At 41.7% G+C, this 17,795-nt stretch overlaps 1 protein-coding gene across 1 annotated transcript; it reads right to left on the reverse strand.

Moving 5' to 3' along the window:
- Window positions 1-261: 261 nt before the first annotated feature.
- On the reverse strand, window positions 262-17,478 carry LOC107295978 (ectonucleotide pyrophosphatase/phosphodiesterase family member 7-like; the record flags this gene model as incomplete). Its single annotated transcript, XM_015825313.1, has 4 exons — window positions 17,223-17,478; window positions 10,852-10,997; window positions 4,955-5,581; window positions 262-330 (listed from the first exon to the last, which is right to left on the reverse strand). Coding segments are annotated over exons 1-4 (1,098 nt in total), but the record flags the coding sequence as incomplete, so codon positions are not given.
- Between the last annotated feature and the right edge of the window lie 317 nt (window positions 17,479-17,795).

The following is a 17,795-nucleotide window of genomic DNA, read 5'->3' on the forward strand; positions in this document are numbered from 1 at the left end:
GGGGGGGGGGTCCTGTTGGAACAAAGCCCCACCCTGCAGTATTTCTTCGGTTGTCTCTTGACTGAATGTTCTTTTAGGAAGGCACAATGCTGTCCTTTTAGCTTGCATCATGCTGATTAATGAAAACATACAATTAAATAATGCCAAGGGCAGGGGCATCGTATTCTCTATCCCACCAAGGCTTCTGCTTTTCACAAGGGCAAGTCAATGATTAGCAGAAGACGGTCTGCAGAGTCTAACTCTTTTCACAGTCCCACTGACCAAATTGAGCAGCCCTCCGGACTTGCTACTGTAGTGGCCACTACATGTCACTGTTGCTCTACTCAAAAACTACAAAGGTGAAGAGCAAAGAGTCCCCTGCTTAAAGTAATATTAGGTGTAGCCTTGGAGATGTGAAGAGGGGCTTTTGAGCTGTGCGATGGATGGTTGGAAAGATGGGCTTGACAACCAATATTTGGAGACCTTCTCCTAGTGCCCCTCATCAGAAACCCAAATTTTGACCAATTGACCAAATGCTGCAATGGTCGTAAGTGACAAAAATGGCCATAAATCATTTTTTCAGCGCTGCTGTAACTTCGAACGGTCACTAAACCCAACGGTTGTAAGTCAAGGACTACCTGCATGGTAAAGTAAAGTGTCCCACCATTTCCAATAATTATGGGAAGGAGTTGTTTCTATAAGACGCCAGTGGCAAGTGCTGTGATCTACTGCAGTTTGCAGATTTCTGTTGGGTTGGTTTTTTTTTTACAACATCTCCCAAGCACTGGCATGGTTATAGATGACAAGAACAGCGAAGCACATTCAGAAGGAAAGGTCACCGTGCGAGGAATTAAAAAGCCCATTATGCAATGGCCACCTTTCTGTGTGAAATTACATTTTATTGTTTATTGATCAGTTGAGGATGTCAGAGCCTGTGGGGGAATGTGAAATGCTAATAGCGGTTAATAGGCTAAGGAAAGAATGCTTTAAATGAAAAGGGCTTGCATTGATTTCTCTTGCAACGAGAGTTAATGTATTAACATGACTTCAATATTAGACCAGGAAAATGTGACCTTGTTTTAGACTGGTGTGCACTTTTGGAATCTCAGAAGTGTCAATGACCAAACACCAATTCACCCCCCCCCACAAAATAAATAACAAGAAATATATGGGGTTGCTGCTTGCCCTGACCTCAAGTCTCCAAGGATGGTCTGTACCAACTAAGCTGACATTTTTTGCCTGGTTGGTAGGCTTGCTTACGAGCACAGTCCTGGCTTTTGCAACCCACCGTGTTTCTTTTCTCTAAGAATGCCTATGGGAACTGCGGGATCTTAACAGGAGACGTGCTTACATTCTTGAAAATAATGATAATGCCGCAGGCTGGAAGCTACTTTGTTTTACAGTGGGAAGAGGAGGAGGAGGAGGAGGAGAGGAAGAAGAAGGAGGAGAAGAAAAAGAAGAGAGACAAGAAGAAGGACTGGAGGAGGAGGAAGAGGAGAGGAAGAAGAAGGAGAAGGAGGAGAAGGAGGAGAAGGAAAAGAAGAGCAACAAGAAGGACTGAAGGGGAAGGAGGAGGGAGAGAAGGGAAGAGAAAGAGAAGGAGAAGAGAGACAAAGAGGAGGACTGGAGGAGGAGCAAGAGAGGGAGGAGGAGGAGAAGGAGGAAGAGGAGGAGGAGGAGAAGAAAAGAGGAGGAGAAAGAGGAGGAGGTGGAAGAGGAGGAGAAGGAGAAGGAGGAAGAGGAGGAGGAGGAGGAGGAGGAGGAGGAGGAGGAGGAGGAGGAGGAAGAAGAGGAGGAGACGATGACCAAGGGCAGATGTCAATGAGGAGATACTGCCTTATTAGATTGTATCTCAGACCTGATATGGATAATGATTTTAGAATAACTGAATAGCCATCGGTTGGGAATTATTCAGTTCCGAATTTCCTGCATCCAATAGGAAATGGGCTATATGATCCACCACATCTCTTTCTGATTCTGTCTGCCAAGTCTGAGAGCTGGAATGCTTATGGATAATTAACTCTTCACATAAGAACACAGCTCCCTGGTCATCCCAGAGATCCTATCTACTCCAACATTTTCTCCCCTAGGGCAGGGCTTTTCAACCTTTTCACCCATTGTACCACTTTTAGGATATGGCAACATCCGAGTACCACCAGTCGCCTAGCAAGGTGTCAAAAACCTGATGACCCCCCCCAAAAAAGGAAAAAAGTGACGAAGTACAGGTAGTCCTCGATTTACAACAGTTCGCTTAGTGACTGTTCGAAGTTACAATAGCACTGAAAAAAGTGCCCCCCAAGCCACAGCCGAGCAAGACACCTGCCTGCCCACCCGGTGGCGCTCTTCCTCCTGTCCGAGGTGTTCATTGTTGTGAGCATTTCTGTTGAGGATTGGCAGCGGGGGTGGGGTGGGGGGTGTTTGGTTTTTATTCCCCCCGTCTGCTGGGTGGTTGCAGCAGGTTTTGGTCACTTCACATGACCCTGGGACACTGTGACCGTTATAAATATGAATCAATTGCCAAGCATCTGAATGTAAATCACAAGACCCTGGAGATGCTGCAACATTCCAGCTGATCAGCGCTTGTTTTGGGCTCAGCAGAAGTGCCAGGATCAGTGCTGCTTTCCAGCTGATCGGTGCTTCTTCAGGGCTCAGCAGAAGCACCAGGATCAGTGCCGAGCTCCAGCTGGAGCCTGGCACTGATCCTGGCGCTTCCGCTGAGCCCTGACAGCCCTCCAACTCTAGCCATCTCTCACTCAGGCTTGTGTGATGCTGCCACCGGTTCAGCTCATTCCCCTCCCCCGCTACCACTTTTCTAGGATGATCACGTACCACCTGCCAGGTGCCAATGTACCACAGGTGGTACCCGTACCACTGGTTGAAAAGCCCTGCCCTAGAGGGCCAACCCAATGTCAGGAAGAATGTGCCAAAAGTAGAATAGAATAGAATAGAATAGAATAGAATAGAATAGAATAGAATAGAATAGAATAGAATAGAATAGAATAGAATAGAATGTAGAGTAAGAATAGAATAATAGAATAGAATAGAATAGAATGCAGAGTAGAATCGAATCGAATAGAATCGAATCGAATCGAATCGAATCGAATCGAATCGAATAGAATAGAATAGAATAGAATAGAATAGAATAGAATAGAATAGAATGTAGAGTAAGAATAGAATAGAATAGAATAGAATAGAATAGAATAGAATAGAATGTAGAGTAAAAATAAAATAATAGAATAGAATAGAATGTAGAGTAAGAATAGAATAATAGAATAGAATAGAATAGAATAGAATAGAATGCAGAGTAGTCGAATAGAATAGAATAGAATAGAATAGAATAGAATGTAGAGTAAGAATAGAATAGAATAGAATAGAATGGAATAGAATAGAATAGAATAGAATAGAATGGAGCTGGAAGGGACCTTGGAGGTCTTCTAGTCCAGCCCCCTGCTCAAGCAGGGGGACCTATACCATCTCAGACAGGTGAATGTCTAGCCTCTTCTTAAAAATCTGCAGTGATGGAGCGCCCACGATTTCTGGAGGCAAGCTGTTCCACTGGTTAATTCTCCTCTCTAGCACTATTCGATTCAGGTTTTCCAATGAAACCTTCAAGGAGGTTTCTTATTCAAGAGCTCTGATGTCACCACCATCTTCTCATCGGTAAGTTGGACTGTTCAACCATGGTTCTCTGAAGATGCATTTACCTTTCTTGGGTCTGAATTGTCCACCATCCAGTTTTAGCAATAACTACAGAGGTTTTAATTTTAGGCAACAGTGGTGGGGGGAGGGAGATCAATTACAGCTAGTGACTTATGGCCACAACTGGGCCCAGGATTTAGGTAGCTGAGCAAGAAATTTGTTGAGTGAGTTTCGTCCCGTGTTACGAAGTGAATTACTGCAGTTTTTAAATTAGAGACACGATTGTTAAAGGTCTCGGTTATTCTCCATTGACTTTGCTTGTCACAGGGTGGAAAAAAGGTGGTTCCGAATGTAAGTCACATGACCCCGGGAATGCTGCAATGGTCGTAAGTGTGAAAAACGGTCGTAAGTCACTTTGTTCTGTGCTGTTGAACTTCATATGGTTGTAAGTCAAGGACTACCTTAACTTGACTACCTTCTCCAAAGTGCCTGAAGGCAGGACAAGAAGCAACGGATGGAAACTAATCAAGGAGAGAAGCAACTTAGAACTAAGGAGAAACTTCCTGACAGAACAATTAACCAATGGAACAACCTGCCTCCAGAAGTGGTGAATGCTCCAACACTGGAAGTTTTTAAGAAGAGACTGGACAGCCATTTGTCCAAAATGGTATAGGTTTTCCTGCCTGAGCAGCGGGCTGGACTAGATGACCTCCAAGGTCCCTTCCAACTTTATCATCATCATCATCATCATCATCATCATCATCATCATTATTATTATTATTATTATTATTATTATTATTAATCATCGCACAGTCAGCCAGATGTTCAGACTGGATTTGGCATTTTTGTCTACCTATCGAGTCCTTCCCAAGGACCTGGGATAGGCAGATGTGGATGGTTCATGGTATTACAGATATCGTCGCAGGATGGAAGCAGTTCCTAGTAAGGCCACCTTTTGCAATTGATTAATAGCGAATTTGTCAGTGCCAGTGGTGTTCAAGTGGTGCTCCAGTTGTTTTGGGATTGCACCCAAGGCGTCTATTACTATTGGTACTACCTTTGCTTGCTTTTGCCACAGTCTTTCTATTTCTATTTGTAGGTCTTTGTATTTTGTTATATTATTATTATTATTATTATTATTATTATTATTATTATTATTATTATTGTTGTTTGTTGTTGTTGTTGTTGTTGTTATTATTGTTATTGTTATTATTACCTGTAATTTACATCAGTTAGCTTTGCCTAATTCCTCTCTGCTTTTTTAAAAATAACCAAGTTCCTACATATGATGAGGCGATATTTCCATATCCACCTCTGATTTCCACACAAAACTTACCCCATTGATCACGTAGCCAGAATCGCCGTAAAGCAGGATCGGTAACACACGCTCATGCCGGGCATAATGGAAACGTTCAGGAAACTCTTCCTTTTTGTAGACATGCAGTTGAGGAGGGGCCTTTTTTAAGTCCTGGTAAATTTTTTCTTCTTTCCCTGGTTTGGGTAGTATCATCCCAAACCCTCCGTAATCAACAATGTCAAACTTGGCGACGTCTTGGAATTGAATGTAATCGTTCAACAAGATCTCTTTGACCTGCGGGGCCTTTTTGACGGTGGTCATACCGTGGTCAGACGTAATTATGACGTTGAGAATATCTTTCAATCCGTGTTTTTCGATTGCACTGAGGAGGTAGCCGAGGGTTCGGTCAATTTGTTGGATTATTTTTTTCCTCTCCTCAGTCTCCGGGCCAACGTAATGTCCAGTATTGTCAGGTTCCCCGTAATAAAGTGTGACAAAATCGAAATCTTCTTTAGCAAACCAGTTCATGACAATGTCGATGTTCTCTCGCCACTCAGTCTCGTTGCTGTCGGGGTGATTGGAGGATTCGGCCAAGCTCCTTGTGACCGACTGACCACTGTAGTTGGCGTTGCCCCCTGGATAGTGAAAAGAGGCAGCTTTTTTCCCCTAACCAAGACAAAAAGAAAGAAAGAAATTAAGAAAAAAAAAGAAAGAAGAAAGAGAAAGAAAGAAAGAAAGAAAGAAAGGAGAAAGGAGGAAAAAGAAAGGAGGAAAGAAAGAAAAAAAGAAAGAAAAGGAAGGAAGAAATGAAGGAAGGAAGAGAAAAGGAAGGAAGGAAGGGAGAAAGAAAAAGGAAGAAAAAAGGGAGGGAGGGAAGGAAGAAAGAAAATAAGGAAGAAAGAAAAAAGGAAGAAAGGAAGGAAGGGAGGGAGGAAGAAAGGAAAAGAAAGAAAGGAAGGAAAGAAAGAAAAAGAAAAAGAAAGAAAAAAGGAAGAATAAAAAAGATGAAAGAAAGAGAAAGAAAGAAAAAGGAAAGAAGAAAGAAAAGGAAGAAAGGAACAAAGAAGGGAGAAAGAAAAAGAAAAAAAGAAAAGGGAAGGAAGAAAGAAATGAAATAAGGAAGAAAGAAGGAAGAAAGAAACAAAGAAAAAAAGAAAGAGAGGAAGGAAGGAAGGAAGAAGGGAGGAAGGAAGGAAAAAGAAAGGAAAAAGGAAGGAAGAAGGAAGGAAAAATAAAGGAAAGAGAAAAAGAAAGAAAAGAGAGAGAGAGAATTGATGGCAAGTATGAAAATCATAAAACTCGCCACATGCAGACACTGTGGCCAACTTGGTAGTACAAATATTGATCACTTATTTTTCTGTCATTTCTGTACTCAGGAAAACTGCTTTCTGTTGCAAGTCTTCACTATAAAACTTAAGGCATCCAGAACAAATAAACAAAACACTCAAAACATCTTACAATTAAATTTATGAGCACGACTGCAAACTACTTCATGATTATCTGGGAATAAGTGCCATTGAAATGAATATTGCGTTCTTCTGAATATATGAGTCTAACCTGAAAACACATTAAGCTTTAAGCAGAAATAATTTTTTTTCTCCCAAATTATAGAGTTTTTAAAATAATAACAATAATAATATGAATTTCAAAATAGCACTAGTCAGGCATTATTCTTCTTACCACTCGTATTGTTATTCTGCTGAATTTAATTTCTAAAGTGCTAAGCAGGGGTGGTAAAGTAATAATATTCTTACTGACATTTAATATCCTGGGAAAAGGTCAAATTCAGTATAAAATCTAAGCTGACAAAGCAGACAGATCTTGCAAAGGAATAAAAGAGGAATTTAAGTTCTTAATGTCAGAGGAAGAGTGATGTCCCACATATTTCAAAATATTGCTTTTTGCAGGGGACAAGCCTACATTTCCCCCTTAGAAATAAAACCTACAATATTCAGAGGATCCAAATCCAGATGAACGTTCACAGAGTTCTTGCTGTTGGCGACACAAAAGTAATGCAACTCTTCTGGAAATTTAAGTGGCTGTGTTGGTTGGTACGCATTGGTGGGGTGGAAGTAAAGAGACTGGGGAGGTTGAATTCCTCCAGGAGAGGAAGCAATGGAGGTTGGATCCTCTTAAGATCCCCAAAGCCTTTATCTGCAGTTAATCTGGTGAGATTCTTGTAAATAGGGAAGCAACAATGAAAGAAGCTACTCTGATCAGCTCACAGTGTCGTTCTGGTTCCTTGTGCCTGACGTGATGTGAACCAAAGTGTAGGATATTCTCTACTTACAACCCTTGGTAGAGATAAACCAGACTTCTCCAACTTGTGTTTTCCAAATGTAGCTAGATAAAGAAGAACCATCATTTCTACCCAGAATGAAAGAACTTGTAGGGGGACACCTGGAGAGCACCAGCATGGGGAAAGCTAACATATAAATAGTATATTGAAGAAGAATCCAGAAGGACCCCATTGAACTCTACGGTCAGCTCTGCTACTCAGTTCCTTTACGGGTTTTATTGGTAGGATAAAATAGGTCAATCATTTCTGTGGTGTATACAATTATGAGTTTGGAGGAGGACAATATAAGCTTGAATAATTACAGGATGTGATTCCCAACAGAAATGAGCAGAAGACAGCAGCAACGTATATTTGTCCCCAGCAGTATTTTTATGAAGTTGAAGAGATGTTATAGGACAATAGTGGTCAGCCAACTGCTTTTTAAAACATTGACTTTTTGAGCACTAAAATGTCACCAATTGGCAGGGATACTGATAGCATTGTACAGAGCCATTAATATCCCCGGAGCCTTATAGACTTTTGCAGGTTGAAATACTTCCATGTCTGCTCAAATATTCTTTTCTAAATTTATTTACTTATTTTTTTTAAAAGGGTAGGTTGTTCTTTCTTTTTGTGATTTGCTAAGTTCCATTGCAAGGGAGATTTTATCTGAGCATGTAGAATTCATTGAGAAAAATTCCAAAACAATTTTCTCTTTTACAATGGGTAGAGAAAAATGTGTTTGTGTGTGTGTGTGGAACACCAATGTTTGGCTGAATAAGGCTTCCCAGAGAGTAGTTGTCAAGCTATACTTGATTGCCAGCCCTTGATTAACCCAGCAGTGATCGTATCGCTTTATAATGCACTGGTGAGACCACACTTGGAATATTGTCTTCGGTTTTGGTCATCATGATACAAAAAAAGATGCTGAGACTCTAGAAAGTGTGCAGAGAAGAGCAACAAAGATGATTAGGGACAGTGGTGGGATTCAACTGGTTCGCACCACTTCGGCAGAACCGGTAGCTATTTTTTTGTTGCCCAGGCCCAGAATGGACTTCCGGATGTGACATCTACACAGAGAACCAGTTGTTCACATATTTGAATCCCACCACTGATTAGGGGACCGGAGGCTAAAGCATACAATGAACGATTGAGGGAACTGGGTATATCGAATCTAATGAAGAGAAGGGCTGGGGTGACACGATAGCAATCTTCCAATATTTGAGGGAGTGTCACAGAGGAGGTCAACCTATTCTCCAAAGCACCTGAGGGCAAGACAAGAAGTAATGGACGGAAGCTTATCAAAGCGTGATCTAACCAAGAATTAAGGAGAAATTTTCTGTCGGCAACAACATCAGTGCAACGGCTTGCTTTCAGAAGTTGTGGGTGTTCCATCACTGGAGGTTTTAAAGAAGAGATTGGATCTCTCCAGAATGGTATAGGGCACGGGCTGGCAACCCGCGGCTCCAGAGCCGCATGTGACTCTTTGAGCCTTCTCCTGCGGCTCCCAGCCTCCTCCGCCATTTGCAGAGAGAGAGACAGAGACAGAGAGAGGCACTTGCGCTTCCCTTTCTCTCTCTCTCTCTTTCTCTCTCTCTCTCTCTCTGTGTAAAAAAGAGAGTGGCCTCATGCTGTTCTAGGACAAGCTGTCAAGCTTATTGGGTGGGGCTCCTGCCTTTGCTGTGTCTCAGCAGGAAGCAGCAGAAAGCAGTCTCTCTCTCTCTCTGTCTCTGTCTCTGTCTCTGTCTCTGTCTCTGTCTCTGTCTCTNTGTGTGTGTGTGTGTGTGTGTGTGTGTGTGTGTTTAAGGTTGCCGACCCCTGGTATAGGGTCTCCTGCTTAAACAGGGGGATGGACTAGAAGACCTCCAAGGTCCATTCCAATGCAATTATTATGTATTCTGTATCCTTTGTCGAGAGTCTTTGGGGTTCCCTTCTTTCCCTCCTTAGACTGAGCAGCCCGTTGAATTTCCATTCAGTCAAAATCTGACCAGCATCTTCCTTCCTTTCTTAATTCCAACCGAATAATTTAATAAAACTCTCTTACAACCTAATTATCTTGAAACTGGAGAGTATTTACTGTTCCTGCCTCCCTGTTTTATTAACATAATCAACTTTACTAGCAGCTATACACTTGCGATATTATCAGTTTTATTGGGAACGTTATTTCCTTCCTTTTATTACCACAATTCTTATTGTTCCTGAAAAGGTTTTGCGGTGAGACAGCTGGTGGGTTTTCTCCGACGCTATTCCCCATCTCCCACCCTCATTCTTTGCACTGTATCCTTTGCTTATTCAAATTAAAGTGTTTTGTATCTCCCGGCTTCTGCTTCTCACTATGAGGATGGTTTTCAATTTGACATAAGCTAGATTTAAGCTGCGTGAGCTTTTTAAAATTCTTGTTCCATGTGTCATTTGAATTAGCATCACCCCTTTCCCCGTGTGAGGGCAAAGAAACCATCGCCACGTTCCCCGTTGCTAAGCAAAAGAGTGTTAAGTAATTGAAAAGAAAAGAAGAAGAAAATAAACCATATTGTTTTGTGGGAGTTTTTCTGAGGCTGCCATGTTGTCTGATGGCCTACTTAGCCTTGTGCTAAACAGTGTGACATACATTCTGAGGAATATATTTGGCTCCCCAAATGATAGATCAATGCATTACTAGAAAACTAAATGAAATCAAATCATATTTATTTCATTTAATTGTTCAAGTAACATTGCTTGATATCCCACTCCCCTGTTCAACTCTAAATTGCACACAATCTGGCAGGTTTAAAGATGCAAACAGCCAAGCTGTTTAGGTGATTTCTCAGAGTTCAGATAACAAATAAATGCAATTAACAGAATACAGAATAACAGAGTTGGAAGGGAGCTTGGAGGTCCTCTAGTCCAACCCCTTAATAATAATAATAAAGTTGGAAGGGACCTTGGAGGTCATCTAGTCCAACCCCCTGTTCAGGCAGGAAACCCTATACCCTTTCGGACAAATGGCTGTCCAGTCTCTTCTTAAAAACTTCCAGTGTTGGAGCATTCACCGCTTCTGGAGGCAGGTTGTTCCACTGGTTAATTGTTCTCACTGTCAGGAACTGTTTCCTTAGTTCTAGGTTGCTTCTCTCCTTGATTAGTTTCCATCCATTGCTTCTTGTCCTGCCTTCTTGTGCTTTGAAGAATAGGCTGACCCCCTCTTCTGTGACACCCCCTCAAGTACTGGAAGACGGCTATCATGTCACCCTAGTTCTTCTGTTCATTAAACTAGACATACCCAATTCAGCAACCATTCTTTTTATGCTTTAGCTTCCAGTCCCCTAATCATCTTTAATTAACCAAGCAGATGCAAGAAATGACCTCAGCAAAATAAGGAGGGCCACAGCCTAGTACTGTATAGCACAACATAAACTCTAAGACTGGACACATTGCATTAAACCGCTGTGTAGCTTAATTTTGTTTTGTTTCAAGCCATATTTTTTCAAACCATAGTGGAATGTGGTTGATGCTTCAGTTGGATGGACGAAGCATGGAGCTGTGCTGAGCAAACCAACTGTAACTAAGCCATAGCTTAAGGCAGTGATTCCCAACCTTGGCACGTTTAAGATGGATGGACTTCAACTCCCAGAATTCCCCAACCATGTAGAAATCATGCCATGATGATCATTGGATCCATTACCTGATTTTGAGCTGTGATCCAGAGGGGAAGAACTCCATTGTCCCACCATTCAGTCTTATTCTGGGTTTCTTTATAGCCGTATTTCCGTAGAGTTTCCGTGTTGAACATCATATTATGGATGACTCCATGATCTTCAATCCAGCGACCTGGAAAAATAAGATGAGAAAAAAAAAGAAAAGTGTCAAAGGACAGGTTTTCTAGGAGTTCTGCAGCAGCTATCCACTCTAACTACACAAAGGAATTGCACAACAGCTTGAAAGTGTGGCTGAAGAAATGTGGTTTAAGTTGAAGGCAAAGGAAAAGAAAACTGTTCAATTTTTTGAGTCTAGAGAAATGGGCATAAAGTTTGCCCTTTGGAGAAAGAGAGAAGACCTCCACAGTCCAGGTTCATCTTCAGAACTTGAGGAACCGTATGGACTTCTTTGTCGCCCTACAGAATTTCAGCTCGTTCTTCATCCTTGGACTTCACAAATACTTTCTTCATCTGAAACTTGGAAGCAGCTGCCGTTAGAACCCAACTGTCTTTGTCATCAGGAAAAAAAAATAAAGACAAGAAAACCTGAACAGACACTGCCTAGTGAGCAGATGTTTACTCAGCAATGAATGGGAAAAGCTTTTATCTCCTCTAAGCAATTGAGAACAAAAGGAGAATTCCTTCTCCAGAGGTTATTCTCCAGCATCTGTTGCTTCTGTTGATTATGAGGGAAAGGAGCCAAGGCAAGCAATGTAGGGACAATGCAACATCAATGTCTTCTGCATTAAGCCTTCTTAGGGGCCCACTTAAAGCAGTTTAGCAGTATCTTCCAAATGGCTTGTGGGGTGACCTACTGTGTATATGTGTGTGTAAATCAACTATCTTCCAAAGAACAGAGGAACCCAGCACATCCCAGCAGTACTGAAGCTATATTCAGCTAAGGCTTGTAGACAGCTACTTTTTGGTGCCCAACTAGGACCCGATACTTCCTTTCTACTAATGAGTATGGTTCAGGACAATCTCACAAAAAAGGCCAACATCTGGGTCCCAAAGGTGCTTTTCCAAAAAGCAACTGAGCTTTCTTGGTTTTTCCTTGAAGACATTTTGCTACTTATCCAAGAAGCTTCTTTGGTTCTTCAGCTTCTTCAGTTCTCCTTGGAGCTTCTTGGAGGAGAAGCTGAAGAAGCTTCTTGGAGGAGAAGTGAAATGTCTTCAAGGAAAAGCCAAGGAAGTCCAGCTGCCTTTTGGAAAAATGGCTTTGGGACAACCATGATCCGGATGACTGAGAATCTCCATAGACGTCAACATCTGGGCTTTTCCAGGGAAGCATTCCTAATGATGGGTTATGAGTATGCACTCAGCGCATTTAAACAACATATCCAAAACCTGGAAGTTCAACAAGGCCAATGAAATCTTTATTATGGTCATACACAACACGACCAGTCTGCTGTATTTAAGGGCACTGCTTTCTGAGCAGCCAAGCCCCTTTTTACAAGCCAGTGTGATACTTAAAACCCGGTTAACTGTTGTCAGATTCCAAAGACCACTAACTTCAGCAAACTTCAACATTCTCATCACCATAGTTTTGGAGGGCTGATACAAAAAAGTTGAAAGTGTGCCCCTGTGGAAAAAAGGAGCTGCTATACAGTATTGTATCCTCTACCAGGACTCAAGAACCAGCCTTATAACTCCTTACTTGGTAAAAAAATCAAAACCCTTGGAAATTCTGATCTTTTTTTTAGGTACAGTTATTATTATCTGATCAAAATGATCCAGTCTCTTTGAACGTAGCGAAATTTTGTTATACTGCTGGCAGAATTAGGCAGACTTTGATTATCCACTGAGGAAGCCACCGCCAATTGCAATATTTTATAATGTTTTGCTTTTTTTATTTATTTATTTTTGTATACAGTTTTGTTTGCAGTTCTGGTCAGTGGCTGTAATAAATACCATTCATTCATTCATTCATTCATTCATTCATTCATTCATTCATTCATTCATTCATTCATTCTTCTAAAGCAGTGACTCCCAACCTTTTCTATACCCCGCGCCCCTAGCACACTTCTGATATATTCTCGCACCCCTTACAAAAGTTCAAAATAATGGCAACGAATTATACATGTACACTATAATTTTGAAACTTCTCAACCCAAGTTTTCACACCTCCTGGAATATCATTTCGCACCTGAAACGTAATGATTCTTATTTAAATTAACCGAATAATTACGCTGTCTACCCGATGGCAGTTTGTCTGCCATATGTATACAGATAGTCCTCGATTTACAGCCACAATTGAGCCCCAAATTTCTGTGGCTAAGCGAGACATTTGTTAAGTGAGTGTTGCCCCATATTACGACCTTTCTTGAGGCTACTATCTGTACTGTGGTTCCTTAGTACTCAACGGCTTTGAAACTCATCAAATTTAGTACTCAATGCATTTGGATGCAAAATTTTTGTCCCAGTACTCATTGTTTGTTTAGTATTCAATGCCTAAGCTCAGTGGTGGGATTCAAATATGCGAACAACCGGTTCTCTGTGTGGATGCTGCTTCCAGAAGTCCATTCTGGGCCTGGGCAACAAAAAAATTAGCTACCGGTTCTGCTGAAATGGTGCGAACTGGCTGAATTGCACCACTGCATAAGCTAGAACTTGTCGTTGTTGGCTGCCTACATTTTTTCTTATGGGAAAAATTTGTTTGGTGCTCATCATTTTTGATACTCATTGTACCTCCCAGAACTAATTAACAATGAGTACTGAGGTACCACTGTATTCATTCATTCATTCATTCTGTAACTTGTTGATTTTGTTTAGAGTGGTTTAGATTCTTCTGTTTTGTTACTAAGATACAAAGTGATTTTTGGATTGGGCCCACATGTGAATATCTGAAATTCCACTTATTTTCTCTCCCCACTTCTGCCAAGAAAAAAAAAAGCTTGCTAACCTCTGCTTTATTTTAACCTCATGAAATTATACCCTAGAATTAATTAGGTGCAGACGTTGCCCTTTCTAACCAATCACATTCAAACACTAATTAAATCATTATCTTGGTAATGCATTTACTTTATGGGAAAGTCTTTCTAATGAGGAATATTAATTAAAACCCGTTGAATGACTTGTAAGCATATAAGCAAATCGCCTGTCTGCTTTAATTAATTTCCGGTAAATAATGAGCACATATAAACATGTAATTTGCCTTACATATTTTTAGAGCTGTCTTGAACTTAGTCAGCCTTAAAGAAAAAAAATAATAATATCTCAATTTTTTGGAACTTGTCTTTAAGGAAAATATGGGAAATGATTTTTTTTTTTACTGTAAACATAATGTACAGAAAGAACAGATTTTCTACTATCTCTTAGCTATAAGGATTATGCTGGGTTCACACATTATATTACTGTATAGGGTGCGTGTTTGTGGTTTTGACTTAGCATATCAGCCCTACTAGGTAGAGTAGAACAGGAAATCAACCCCGTAAGAATGGCTAAAATTACTTTAATTGAGATTAATGAAAGAACAGGATGTTGCAAGTCGGATTGTCACGTACTTCCGCCTCCTCCTTATAATTCATTGAATTAGGGAAACAGCTACTTGAGTTTCTTCCAAATGTTATCTCATTTTTCTAGACTTCAGAAATACTTCATCCCTTTTAGCATGGAAAGCAGTTTCTACCTATTTCCATCAAGGCCATCTTCCTTACTCTCTAGATGGGCTGATAAAAAGCTGGACATTTTTAAAGAGAGGTTCACTTGTGAATTGATTAATTGATGACCCTTCCTTTGGAATTGATCAATGTCAGCCCCATTAGATAGACCAGACCAGAAAACTAACTGTACAGGATACTTTTATTGATATCAGCAGAATTTTGCAAGCCTGATGGTGATTTATCTCCTTCATTAAAGTCCTTGATCCTAACCAAATGTGATTGTTTTGATAAACATCCCTCCAGATTTCAGAATCTGAAGAAGAATCGTGCAAGTGTAATTGTGTTACACCTCTTCCCTGCTTCTTAGTTGTTCTGTGAATTAGAGGGAGAGTTGAGCCACCTGGATCAGAGACCCCCCTAACTTCTATTCTCGTTATGAAAATTCTCAAGTGACTTTTGAATAAGTCAGATGCTCTGTGCTCCATGTCCTTCCTAGAAATGCTGGAGCAAAACTGTCGTGTCGATCTCTGAGATATAAAGTGGAGTACAAATCTGTCTGAAAGCAGGACAAGAAGCAACAGATGGAAACTAAGCAAGGAGAGAAGCAACCTAGAACTAAGGAGAAACTTCCTGACAGTTAGAACAATTAACCAGGGGAACAACCTGCCTCCAGAAGCGCTGAATGCTCCAACACTGGAAGTTTTTAAGAAGAGACTGGACGGCCATCTGTCTGAAATGGTATAGGGTTTCCTGCCTGAGCAGGGGGTTGGACCAGATGACCTCCAAGGTCCCTTCCAACTTTATTATTATTATTATTACTTCTAGGGAATGTTCCCTGGAAAATAGATATCTGAGCATCTTCCAAATATGATCTGTTGGTTATGGAGTTAAGACATTGCTCATTGCCTTGTTAATAGAACTCGGATATCTCTATCAATGCCATCTCCCTCACTGTCTATAATGGACTAGCAATAGCAGTTGCCAAAATTGGATTCCTTACAACTTCTGTTTACCTGAATATTGAGTGTTTGACTTGGACCATAGAACACAGAACATAGAATAATAGAGTTGGAAGGGACCTTGGAGGTCTTCTAGTCCAACCCTCTGCTCGAGCAGGAGACCCTATACCCTATAGCAGTGGTGGCGAACCTATGGCACGCGTGCCAGAGGTGGCACTTGGAGCCCTCTCTGTGGGCACGCTCGCCATGCCCCGGAGATGGCAACCGTCCCTCTTCAACCAGCCGCCCGCTAACTCGCCAAGGACCCACATGGCCGGATGCATCCCAGCACCCATGCGCTCGCTGGCCTCTGTGTGCAGGGGCCGATGGTGTCAGGCAGCAGCCTCCCCGGCCCCTGCCTCACCTTGCCCTGTGACAATGGCACCCCCGCCCTGCCTCGCCTTGCCTCACCTCATCCCACAGGACGAGCCTCCTGCCCACCGCCCCACCTGCCAGAGACCCCCTGGATCTCCCCCAACCCTGCCCGGCCTCCACAGGCATCCCTCCCCATGAGCAACATTGAGGTGACCACGCCCACCTTGGCCAACACCCACCCAGTCTGCCATGACCACCACAGCCATGCCCATCCAGTGGACGTGGCCCACCTGGCACTCGGCGATAAATAAGGGGGTTTTGGGTTGCAGTTTGGGCACTCGGTCTTTAAAAGGTTTGCCATCACTGCCCTATAGCATTTCAGACAAAGGGTTGTCCAGTCTCTTTTTGAAAACTTTCAGTGATGGAGCACCCACAACTTTTAAAGGCAAGTTATTCCATGGGTTGATTGCTCTCACCATTAGGGAATTCAAGCAGGAGTCCCTACATCATTTCAGACAGGTGGCTGTCCAGTCTCCTCTTAAAATCCTTGAGTGATGAAGCACCTACAACATATGAAGGCAAGCCTTTCTACTATTTAATTGTCCTCACTGTTAGGAAGTTTCTCCTTAATTCCAGGTTGCTTCTCTCATTGATTAGCTTCCATCCATTGTTTCTTGTCCTGCCCTTTGGGGCTTTGGAAAATAAGTTGACCCCCTCCTCCTTGTGGCAGCCTCTCAAATACTGGAATACTGCTATCATGTCACCCGGAGTCCTTTTTTCTCTACACTGGCCATTCCCAAATCCTGCAGCCGTTCTTCATATGATTTAGTTTCCAGGCCTTTAATCATCTTAGTTGCTCTTCTTTACACTTTTTCCAGAGTCTCAACATCTCTTTTGTAATGTGGTGACCAAAATTGGACGCAGTATTCCAGGTGTGGCCTCATTAAGGCTTTATAAAGCAGTACTAATACTTCAGGCAATTTTGATTCTATGCCTTTGTTTATACAACCAAGGATTGCATTAGCTCTTTTGGCTGCTGCCACACACTGCTGACTCATGTTAAAGTGATCGTATGTTTTAGTCTCCAGGTCCCTAATCATCTTTGTTTCTCTTTTCTGCACTCTTTCCAGAATCCCAACATCTTTTTTATATTGGGGTGACCAGAACTGGATCCAGTATTCCAAGTGTGGTCTTACGAAGGCTTTGTAAAACCATACAGGCAAATCAGGTAGATCCAGCATCTATTCTCAGCTATGGAAATGCTCAGGTGACTTTTGAATAAGTTATACACACTCTGTGCTCAATGTCCTTCCTAAAATTGCTGGAGAAAAAAAAATGTCCATGATGACTGCTGTGAATTTAATGAGATCTTCCTTCTCATCCACCTCTGTGGAATCTTCTGCAGAAATCAGGTAAGACTGGAAAAATACAAGATGGCCTTACCTGTGATAATTGTAAAATGCGAAGGCGAAGTCATGGTCACAAAGGGAGGTGTGATGTATTTTGCTTTCACTCCTTCCTTAACCAAATAATCCAGTTGTGGGGTATCTACATCCTCATCGTAATTCCATCGGAAGCCATCAAAGGAGATCAGGAGCAGTTTGTGGACACCCGCTGTCTTCTCCTTCTGGACAGCTGGATAGCAAACAACAGCAGCCAGAAAGATCGAATTGAGAGCCAGGATGTTTTGTGTCTTCATTGTGTTGCTCTGGCTTGCAGTTAAAGAGAATGTCTGTTCAATCATCCTTCTGCTTTTCTACTCTCTGATGGTCGTAAATTCCCAATCTTATCTGAGCAAAGCTCAACCTAGATAAGATTAGTCCTAGTTGTGTCAGCATCTTGTTGATATCACGGGAGGAAGAGGAGTGAGCCAAATGTTAAGGAAATATATCTGTCTGTTAAGATTGCACAGATTGGAGCAATGGGGGGGGAAAAGCAGGAAAGGACGGAAAATTATATTATTTGTTGATGCTGAATGTTTGGGATGCAACAGTTCAGTGATTAATTATTTGAGAT

This window comes from Protobothrops mucrosquamatus, unplaced genomic scaffold (genome assembly GCF_001527695.2).
Source record: "Protobothrops mucrosquamatus isolate PMUCROS unplaced genomic scaffold, P.Mucros_1.0 scaffold2591, whole genome shotgun sequence".
Taxonomy (NCBI): Eukaryota; Metazoa; Chordata; class Lepidosauria; order Squamata; family Viperidae; genus Protobothrops; species Protobothrops mucrosquamatus.